General features: G+C 49.3%; 1 protein-coding gene across 1 annotated transcript; it reads right to left on the reverse strand.

The window, feature by feature from the left end:
• Positions 1-5,961: 5,961 nt before the first annotated feature.
• On the reverse strand, positions 5,962-9,757 carry Lrcol1 (leucine rich colipase like 1). The gene is made up of 5 exons (XM_005344516.1): positions 9,647-9,757; positions 8,423-8,548; positions 8,103-8,228; positions 7,863-7,985; positions 5,962-5,991 (listed from the first exon to the last, which is right to left on the reverse strand). Exons 1-5 carry the CDS (start codon positions 9,755-9,757, stop codon positions 5,962-5,964), a joined length of 516 nt encoding a protein of 171 aa, XP_005344573.1.
• Between the last annotated feature and the right edge of the window lie 1,248 nt (positions 9,758-11,005).

Here is an 11,005-nt window from a genome sequence, read left to right on the forward strand (position 1 = left end):
AGCTCTTGTAGACCAGGCTGGTCTCGAACTCACAGAGATCCGCCTGCCTCTGCCTCCCGAGTGCTGGGATTAAAGGCGTGTGCCACCGCCCGGCTTGTGCATCCAGCTTTTAAAGGCCGCCTAGCGCATGAGCACAGGGGGATGATGTGGCTACATCACACACAGATGACGGAGCTCATGCATGCGCGCAAGGGCTCACGCAGCTGCATCATACGCAGATGATGCAACCATGCTGCATGTGGGTCACGCGGGGTCCTTTAAGATTCCTGGGGCCATTAGGCACTTCTGACTGAGGGCTTGTCCGCACGTGCATGGCCCTGGAACCCGGAAGTGTCAGCCATGTTGTGTGACTGAATCATTACAGGTCCTCGTGGGTCCTTACCTAATACCTGCACCTCACTAGTGTGGTTGTAGGAGCTGGCCATGATAGGCTAAATATGGAAGTTCTTTACTTCCAACCATTATCACCTGCCAGTGTAGGACTCAGCCATTGATAAGTTTAATGGAGGCCTGAGTCTCAGTAGTTTACCCTGATGCAATGCCTGGTTGCAGAAAGGACCATAAACTAAGATTACCCAAGCACCACCCAAGAGCGGACCATCCAAAGGAAATGCCTAGCATTCCAACTGCTGTAACTATCTACACTCACTAGCACATAGTCACCAACACACACTCACCAGGACTCCCCTAGACAAATGTCAGCCAATCATAAACCCCTCACCCCCACCTTTACTACTATAAAAACCCAACTCTGAACTCGGGGCTCTCTGTTTATTCCAAAACATTGGACATGTGGAGAGACTGAGTTTGCAAACTTTCATAAAATAAAGGCTCTTTGCTTTTACATACGGGACTCGGTCTCCCTGTTGGCTTTTGGGGGACTTTGCAGATTTGGGCATAATGTGGTATAGACATTCCTTTCTGGAGTAGACTGTCACTTTTACGGATGATTGCCTTGGATGGGCAACATTCAGGGTACTGTCTGCTACTTGGGCATCTCTGTGAAAACCTGGGCCCAGAGAGCATCCTTGCAATGAGGACATGACACAGCTGGCGATGACCCTTGGCAAAGAGTACATCATTTGACAACAGAACTCTAATTCAAGGCAAGTCTGAACATGCCCAGTCAGCCGCATGAGAAACAAGAAAGCAGGACTGGCCCATTAGATTCCAGAGCCGCCCACGCCATGTGGGACTCTCAGCTTTCACTGACCTGCCTGCAGCTGGCCTCCAGCCCATAGCCTCCTCCGCAGGTGCCAGACACCAGCTTCAGTGAAAACAAAGGAGCCACGGGGCTGGACTAGAGCAAGATGAAATGTCACTGGGAGAAGACATCTTAGATCCAGTGGGCAGCAACAAAAGCAAGAGACCTCTGAAAGAAACTGCAGTCTGTATGAAGCAACTGGTGCTGGAGCGAAAACCTGCTCCCTTAGAAGTGGAGGTGCAAGCTCTAGCTACCAGTTCTCCTCCAGTGCTGCAACTGCATGTTATGTCCAGATCCGTGAAGTCTCCCAAAGCCAACAAGGAGAACGAGTCCTGTTTGGAAATGCTATGATGTAATGGTCTGCTCTGTCCCTTTAAGAGACAAGCCACGCCTACTCTCTCCCCTGTAGCTGATCTTCAGCTTCCAGCCTGAGTCCTTTCCTTTTCCATCTCCCTCTCAAAGAGGCAGCTTCTGTGTCTCCCCACTTCTCCTCTTCCCCTCTCCTCTCTCTCTCTCTCTCTCTCTCTCTCTCTCTCTCTCTCTCTCTCTCTGCTTGTCTCCCCTTTCCCCTTCATAACCCACTAAATAAATATCCAATCTTACTCTGCAGGGCATGCCTATCCATGTCTCTGTCTCTCGCCCACCACATGGCTCTCTGCCCGGGACCAGCCGCCTTCGGAGACCTGTGGCGTGGTCTCGTGGTGTGCCCATCCGTCTGTCTTTCCTCATGGAACTGGCTGCCCCATCAAGGTCTCTTACTCACCATGCGGCTCCCTGCCTGGAACCCAGCTGTCTCCGTGGCCTGCCGTGGTCTCAGGACCTGCCTGCACTTCGAGGACCTGCTTCCCACTGCCTGCCACAGCACAGGGACCTGGGGCGTGGTCTCATGGCCCACAGCCCACTGCTGCCACTCAGGGACCTGGGGCGTGGTCTCATGGCCCACAGCCCACTGCTGCCACTCAGGGACCTGGGGCGTGGTCTCATGGCCCACAGCCCACTGCTGCCACTCAGGGACCTGGGGCGTGGTCTCATGGCCCACAGCCCACTGCTGCCACTCAGGGACTTGCAGCATTTTACTTTTTACTTAAACCATTGCAAATGAGCCTTTATTTTATGCAAGTTTGCAAACTCTGTGTGTCCAGTGTATTGGAATAACCGGAGAGCCTCGAGCTCAGCTAGAGTTGGGTTTTTATAGTAGTAAAGGTGGGGGTGAGGGGTTTCTGAGGTTCAGGACCCCTGACTGGCTGACATTTGTCTAGGGATGTCCTGGTGAAAAATGATGGGTGTGTGCTGGCAGATGGTCCTATCTACAATGGTTGGAACATTAGGAATTTCCTTTGGATGGTCTGTTCCTGGGTAGTACCTGGGTAGTCTCAGTTTGTGGTCTTTCCTGCAACCAGGTATTGCCTCGGGGTAAACTATTGAAACTCAGGCCTCCTTTAAGCTTTCTAAGCTTGTTATGGCTGAGTCCTACAGAAATCACCCCAAACAACACCCATTTTACGTCTAGATGCTGTGAGTGAAGACAAAGTCCCCCCATCTATGCCCCAGCTATAAAGCTCCCCAAGTTTGATGTGCCTCTGGAGTGGGCTGGGACTCCCAGACTCACCCCCTAAGGTACTGTCAAAGCTCTGAGTAACTTTCCCTTTGCCTTTCAGCAACTCTTTTTGTTTTGTTTTGTTTTTCGAGACTCTGGAGCTTTGGAGCCTGTCCTGGAACTGGCTCTTGTAGACCAGGTTGTCCTCGAACTCACAGAGTTCTCTGCCTCCCAAGTGCAGGGATTAAAGGCGTGTGCCATCCCCCCCCCCCCCAGCCTTTCAGCAACTCTTGCCTCAAGCATCTGCTTCCTTGCACCTGATAAACACACTTGCTCTTTTTCATTGTTAGTGTAGCTCACTGCTGCCTTGGGCCTTCCCTCGCTCAATAGATTTTCCACCCTCAGGTCGCCTTCACAGCGGGCTCTAAAAAGACCAGGTGCTTGTCCTGCCGCCTCACAGCCTTGCCATCCCGCCACCTGGCAGCTTGTACTCTTGAGGTAACACCACAGGACAAACCAACGTCTCTGCTAAGCCATGGTCTGTGATGGTAATTGTAGACTCCAGTCTTTCCTGACGTGAATAAAGGCCAGGCGGTGGTGGCGCACGCCTTTAATCCCAGCACTCGGGAGGCAGAGGCAGGTGGATCTCTGTGAGTTCGAGGCCAGCCTGGTCTACAAGAGCTAGTTCCAGGACAGGCTCCGAAAACCACAGAGGGACCCTGTCTCGAAAACAACTAAAAAACTGATGTGAATAAAAACGCACTGAGCAACAGCCACCTCATTTTCCATAGTATTAAAGCCACAGAGCACTTCTGAGGAGCGACAGCCCTGGAAAGGCTCTCCAGGAATCAACAACACCCAGCCTGCTGCACCTTGAATTGGCCCATCAATTTTTTACTTCCCATGGACCAAGTTTCTGTCTCAACCCTAGGAATCACTTCCCCAGCCAACCCTGATTGCTGACTCCAGAGATTCAATGTCTGTGGTGACTTGGTCCTTAAAGGTTTCCAGCCTGGGGTTTCACAGAGCTGTAATCCCCTTCTTCCTTGTGTTTGTTTTACAACCCACTTGGCTCAAGCTGAAGCTATTCATCAGGAAAAAGAAGTGTTACAAAGCAGATCTTCACAGAACAGCTTGGGCACAACGGCAGTCTGTTCCACCGCTGCCTGTATTTTGTGTTTTCTGAATCAGGTGCTTTCTTGTCAAGGTGTTTCTGCTCTACCAAGGTCACAGCACCACCTGGTGGCTGTTTTTGGAACAGCACAGGGTCTTGAACTGGTTAACATTAACTAGAAGTAATTTCTAAAGAAGGAAGGAACAAAACAAACTCCATTTTGAAAAGAACTCCATTTTAGACAGGACCTAACTAGGGGGCTGAATGCAGTCCGGGAAAATCATAAACATTCCCAAGAAACTGTCTGCCTTGGTCGAAGTGACCAGGATACCCACCAGGGTACTCAAACAACATCTGTTTAATCTGCTTGCTTCAAACGTCCTGGTTAACCACTGTTTTGCCCTGCGGTTAGCACAGGGTCAGCAGATGTCTGGAGGACGTAACAGGGGGCTGTTGCTATCCCCCTCAGATACTAACAGCCTATCAGGAGCTAACAGCTGAGCTTTACCTCACCTTTAGCCAATGGTGATATAGAATAAGGATTGCTTTGTGGTTTTGTTTTTGTTTTTTTTTTTTTTTTTTTTTAGCTTTATAAGCCCCTTGCAAAAATAGGCCAGGTCCTTCTCCCTCCATCTGCTGTGTCAGACTATGAAGCAGAGGACCTGTGCTAGCTCGTACTTAATGAACAAAATCTTGCTTTTGCATTCGGAAGTGTGGCTCCGTGGTGGTCTTCTTGGGAGTCCTTGGACTCAGGCACAACAAAGAAAACATCAAAAACCTGTGACTCAAGGCTCCTTCATGATTTACTCTTGTGTCTTCTTCACGCTCAGGTCACATTTTCCATTGTGTATTCCTGTGACCTTGCTTTAAAAAAAAAAAAAAACTAGACTGGGTAGTGGTGGTGCACACCTTTAATCCCAGCACTCAGGAAGCAGAGGCAGACAGATCTCTGTGAGTTCGAGACCAGCCTGGTCTACAAGAGATAGTTCCAGGACAGGCTCCAAAACCACAGAGAAACCCTGTCTCGAAAAACAAAAAAACAAACAAACAAAAAAAAAACCAAGAAGCCAGCCTGGAACAGCCAGGGCAATACAGAGAAACACTGTCTTGAAAAACCAAAACCAAACAAACAAAAAAACCTTCTCACAGGTATGTGCAGTCATTTGTGTTTTGATTCCTGATGTGTCAAGTTGATAACCACGAAGAACCATCACAGAGTCCTCGTGGTTGTTTAAGTAATGTTAACTTAAGTAATGAGTCCCAAGTTATGTATTTTGAGAAACATCCATAGGGAAGTGAGGTTGCCTCAGTCTTTTCAGTGGAAAGATTCAGCTAATTTTCTTTTCTTTCATTAGTAGATACCACAAAATGATATTTTATTCATTTAGGCTTGCATTTATTTCATTAGGAAGAAGGCGTGGCCCCATCTCTCTCTCTCTCTCTCTCTCTCTCTCTCTCTCTCTCTCTCTCTCTCTCTCTCTATGTGTGTGTGTGTGTGTGTGTGTGTGTGTGTGTGTGTGTGTGTAGATCAGATGGTAGTTTGTAGATCCCAGAGACAGAACTCAAGTTGTCAGCCTTGGTAGAAAGTGCCTTTACTCACTAAACCATCTTGTTGGCCCAAAAATGCTATTTTATAAGTATGGTTAAAGATAATTCTGAAGCCAAAAAGTTGGAAATAAAATATCCTAGAAATGTCAGCAATTATTAAAAGTTGCATATTACCACTTTGAACTTACACATTTATATAGTTTGCCTTACAGTTGATGTAATAAACACTTTACTATTAAGTTAGTAAGCAAAAGGCATCTTCTTTTGTGGTATTGGGGTTTAAACTTACAGCCTTGAGCAGACCAGGCTGGGCCACATCCTGTCCTAAGAAAGACACCAACATCTCAAACTCTTTCGGTCATCCCAGCCACAGCTTGTTCATAGTATCACCTCCACATTCCTCAGCAATGCTCAGGGAAAGACAGAGATAGCACAAGACACTTATGACACAAGGAGACCAGAGACTGTGCTATTCCCCTTCAAACACCCAGCAGTCTAAGTGAAGACCAGAGACTGTGTTATCCCCCTTCAAACACTAGCAGCCTAAGTGAAGCATGTCTAAGGTCCAGGGCCCTGGGCATGAAGAGTCTAGGAAAATATAAAGCAGGTGTCGGACTCATAAGCCAAATGGAACTGAAGGACCCCCTTCTACAGAGGACTCATCAGGAAAGGAGGAAGAAGAAAGGGAGTTTAACAGGGACAAATTCAGCTAGCCCAGCATGGGCAAGTGTGGACAACAAAGGTGGACCTGGGTCAAAGTTGGAGAGTAAGGGGGACCTCAGCAGCTCACACTGGAGAAACTGCCAAAGAAAAACAGCCTGTAGAAATGGCTCAGCGGTAAAGAGCACTGGTTCCTCTTCCAAAGGTCCTGAGTTCAATTCCCAGCAACCACATGGTGGCTCACAGTCATCTATAATGAGATCTGGTGCCCTCTTCTGGTATGCAGGACTACATGCAGGCAGAACACTGTATCCATATTAAAGAGGCAGGCGGATCTCTGTGAGTTCGAGACCAGCCTGGTCTACAGAGCGAGTTCCAGGACAGGCTCCAAAGCCACAGAGAAACCCTGTCTCGAAAAACCAAAAAATAAAAATAAATAAAAATAAATAAATAAATAAATAAATAAAAAGAAAGAGAGAGTGTGTGTGCTATGGACTGCACAGATACTTTCTCACCAATCAGTAGTTTTTTATTTCTGTGAAGTAATTGATCAGCAATTCTATGATTTGTTCTTAGAAGCTGCAGGACTCAAGTTCATATTAACAACAAGCAACAGACATCTCTAATTTCCACAGATTTTTAGAACCCAAATAAGGAGCCAGCATGGATGCGAACAGAGCACTCTCTGCTCTCTGAAGTCCAGTTTTAGTTCTGTGGTTGTAGGCTCTTGTTCATTCACTAAAGGGCAGCAAAATCAGAGAGAAAAATCACATGAGTTTGATCCTAAGCACTAACCACAGCACCCTTGTTCGGGTCCAAACGCTGTGACTACCTGACCCTTTCCTTCATTTAAGCTGTGCCAGGATTGTCCCTAGAGGCAATCAAGCTAAAGCAGATCCAACAGGAGGGGGCCCTTCTGGCAGGTGCCATATTCTTTTAGGTTATTTGAGACAGGGTTTCTCTGTAGCCTTGGAGCCTGTCCTGGAACTCACTTTGTAGACCAGGCTGACCCCGAACTCACAGAGCTCTACCTGCCTCTGCCTCCCCAGTTGGGATTTAAGGAGTGTGCCACCACCACCCAGCAGGTACCATATTCTTAACCTTAGGAGCCATAGACCCCTGTGCACAGGTTGGTATTGTGATGTCAAACAGCAAAATACGTATTTAACTCCACATGGCACCCATGGTCTACACAGCCCATGCATACAGTCTTGCTGCTGACTCCTACAGCATCCCTTCTCCGCAGCCCTCCCTTGTCCTCGGGCTCCACTAAGGACCAGTAGAAAGGAAAGGAGACGGGAAGGAGAGACGTTGGGAGACATTTCTACTTGGTAATTGTAATGATACCTTTACTTGATAGATACCACAGACAGACACGCAGATACGGAGAGACAGATAGAGGGACAGAGAGAGACAGACAGAGCTATGAGATACAGAGAGAGACAGAATAAACAGATATAATACCCATGTACAGATATAGACACACTCCTGTAGGCCTGGAGACTGGTTCTGCCCCAGCTCCTGGTACTTTAAACACCAGCTTCCTGGCTTGTGCAAGCTTCTGGTCCCTCCAGGTGGGATCAACAGACCGTTATCATTGTGTAGCTTCACACCCAGAGGGCTCAGTGCCTGGTCCAGGAACTGTCTCCCCCCCACCCCCACCCCCAGCCTGCTCCAGCTGTCTCCTCCACTTTAGCAACTGCATAGGGACCCTTAACCACAAGCAGTCACTGTGCCCTTTGTTGGTGGGACCTGCCCTCCGCAGCTTTAGTAGGTGGGGGTTGGGGTGGGTGACTTACCACTGGCAGGCACAAGGCCAAGAGCCCAGTTCTCTTTGTGCAATGGGGAGGGCTGGTCTCACTCAGCGGGAGGCAACATAGGCTCCAGCACTCTGAGTGGCTTTGGCATCTGTCCCCTTCTTGCTGGAGAGAGATGGTCAGATATCCTCTAGTCCCAGGGAGGGCGTTCCTTCCCTTTTCTTACCAGGGAGCCCGCTCCCATGGGGTAGCCCCTCACCTGTTCCCTTGCTCCATGCTCACCTTGCGCCAAGATACACACTGCAAGAAGATGGTCTTTGCTGAGCAGAACCTGTTAGGGCTGTCGCCAGTCCGGATGCAGCAGTTGCTGTAGCATTCTAAGTGTTCCTCACAGAAATGTCCATTCGGCTGTGAGGGAGCAGGAGACCAGCATTTTTTGCTGCCAGGGGACTCCCTTCCCTCTAGCACCCTTGGGGACCCGCTTATATCCCGCCCCCCACAGGATATCCTTTAGCTCATCCCAAAACAGGTAGGAGTGGGGCCAGAAGGTGTCCCCTGCTGGTTTCTTTCCCTCCCTGGGTGTCATTAGGGGCCCCAGTCACCTTCTTCCAGGGTAAACATTGCAAGAACACAGTCTGGGGTGTGCAGAACTTCTGCGGGTTCAAGCTGTTAGTGACACAGCAGTCACTCTGACATTCAGAATTGTGTTCGCACGGCTCTCCGATCACCTGAAACATTCCGATTCTGTTCACCTGCCCCAGGGCAGTTCAGTAGACCCCGCCCCCAGAAGGGCTTCTCCGGTCAGACACTACCACCACCCATTCTGGCTTCCTTAAATCAACCACCCTTCAATTCAAGATGAGCTGTCTGACCTGGGAAGGAGAAGACAGAAAAGGTAGATGTCAGTAGGGGAAGGGCGAGGAGTGGGGAGAGAGTGTGAGATCATCTTAGCAGAGCCGAGTGGCTCACACCTTTGATCGCAGCCCTTGGGAGGCAGAGGCAGGCAGATCTCCGAGTTCAAGGGCAACCTGGTCTAGAGTGCATGCCCAGGCAGCCTGGGCTACACAGAGAAACCTGGTCTCAAAAACACCAAAACTCAGTCCCTCCACCCTCCAAAGCATCGGTTGTTATAGGCTAGGTGCACAGAAGGCAAGCTGAGACAGAAGGAAGGACCAGGCGGCAGAGCAATAGGGCCTGGGCAGGAAGTACTACAGACAAACCCTGCGCTGTCTGGCTCACCTCTGATGCCAGGTGAAGAAGCTGAGGCTCAGAGACAATCACTTTCCCAGGGTCGCACAGTTAGCTTGGCAGGAGCTAGCAAAGGAAGACCAGGGGCTCCACCCAGATCCCTTCTGTCTTGCTTTTCAAAACAAAAACAGCTTGTTGGCTGTAGGTTAACCTTAGAACCAGAGGTCAGCGAGGAGCCACACCAGGGCACACAGGAGAGAAGGCAGAGGAGAAGCGAATCACAGAGCAATAGGACACAGCACCGGTGATTTGGGTGTGTGTGCAAAGGCACAGAAAGGAATTATGGGAGATCCTCGGAGAGTCCTTGTCCCCTGCCTTCTGGAGCTTTCTCCAATCTGCTGTGTCTTCGGGGCTCCATTGGCAGATGGGGTTGCAAGAGGGTTAGGTGCAGCAGTCGGGTGTATCCTCAGACACTTTACAGTTGTGCAGCTTAGGGTCTGTGTTCTCAAGTCCCTCCCCACTAGGCCTGCCCAGATCATCGAAGCCCTGGCTTCCCCTCCCTGCCACAGGCCTCTGTGAACTAGATTCCAGCCTCCTATCTAATAAGTATGCAGTGGGAAGACATAGTCTGAGCTCACCTTATAGGCTAAAATCACCTCTGTCTTCCTAGCCTGGAACGTGGACCCAGCCTGGAGCAGCAGCAGCAGCAGCAGCGGCGGCGGCAGCAGCTTCCACACCATGACAGACATCACACATTAGGCCTGCTAGGGTATTATGGAGTCGGCTCTGCCCTTGGCACCCAGCAAAATATCCCCTTCCTTCCCCTGTGCTTTCTCTTATAAAATAGCTTTTATAAATATTCAAATGTATTTTATGAGCAGTTTTGGGTTTACAGACAAAATGCGCATAAGGCCCACGACTGTGTTTCAGTCAATGGACTGATTGCCTAGCATATCCGTCGCCCTCAGTTTGACCCCCAGCAGTCATAAACATGATTGAACTCCCAGCACTGGGAAGTAAAGGGAGGATAATCAGAAGTTCAGGGTTATTTTTACCCACATAGCAACTTTGAAGCCATCTTGGACTATGTGATACTCTCTCTCTTTCAAAAGAAACAAACAACAACCACAAAACCTACCTGGGTGGTGGTGGCGGTAGCGCACGCCTTTAATCCCAGCACTCAGGAGGCAGATGCAGATGGATCTTTATAAATTTGAGGCCAGCCTGGTCTACATACAGAACGACTTCCAGGACAGCCAGGGCTACACAGAGAAACCCTGTCTCAAAAAGCCTAAATAAATGAATAAATGTAAAATCTAGACAAAACAAACGCAAAATTGTGAAGAAAATTGGCTTCCAGTTCTCACCTACCCACTTTCTTCCTCAGCCCCTTTTGTCTGCAGCGATGTGTCACACCAGTTGGGGTGAGCTGATCACACCATCAATACAGCGACACAAGCACTGCTGCCCAGATCTGCAGTGATGTGTCACACCAGTTGGGGTGAGCTGATCACACTGGTCAATACAGCGATACACGCACTGCTGCCCAGATCCGAGGTTGGCACCGGGCTTCACACTTGTCAGTCACGTGTCCACTATCAGCACATCACACAGAGAATTGCCTGCTGTTCCTGCTCATCCTCCCCTCTGCCCACCAAGGCTGTTGCTGGTTTTTCCTCTTTTTCCTGTTTTTCTGTAGTTCAGCTTCTTCCAGAAGGCTCAGACTGGAACCACGGTCTGTGGCTTCTCAGAATGATTTATTTGATTTAGGTTAAGGATCCTCTGTGTCTTTTCCTTTCCTTTCCTTTCTTTTCTTTTTTTTTTTTTTTGTTTTTCGAGACAGGGTTTCTCTGTGTAGCCCTGGCTGTCCTGGAACTCACTCTGTAGGCCAGGCTGTAGACTCACAGAGATCTGCCTGCTTCTGCCTCTCTGCCTCTCTGCCTCTCTGCCTCTCGGCCTCTGCTGGGACTAAAGGCGTGTGCCAACACTGCCCAGCC

This window comes from Microtus ochrogaster, chromosome 2 (assembly GCF_000317375.1).
Source record: "Microtus ochrogaster isolate Prairie Vole_2 chromosome 2, MicOch1.0, whole genome shotgun sequence".
Classification (NCBI taxonomy): Eukaryota; Metazoa; Chordata; class Mammalia; order Rodentia; family Cricetidae; genus Microtus; species Microtus ochrogaster.

Coding starts and splice junctions, on each gene's coding strand:
- Lrcol1 (XM_005344516.1), bottom strand. CDS start 9,757: ATGTCTGTCATGGTGTGGAAGCTGCTGCCGCCGCCGCTGCTGCTGCTG. Junction 8,549..9,646: donor AGGTGATTTTAGCCTATAAG/GTGAGCTCAGAC, acceptor GGAATGTTTCAG/GTGATCGGAGAGCCGTGCGA. Junction 8,229..8,422: donor AATGTTTACCCTGGAAGAAG/GTGACTGGGGCC, acceptor GCTCCCTCACAG/CCGAATGGACATTTCTGTGA.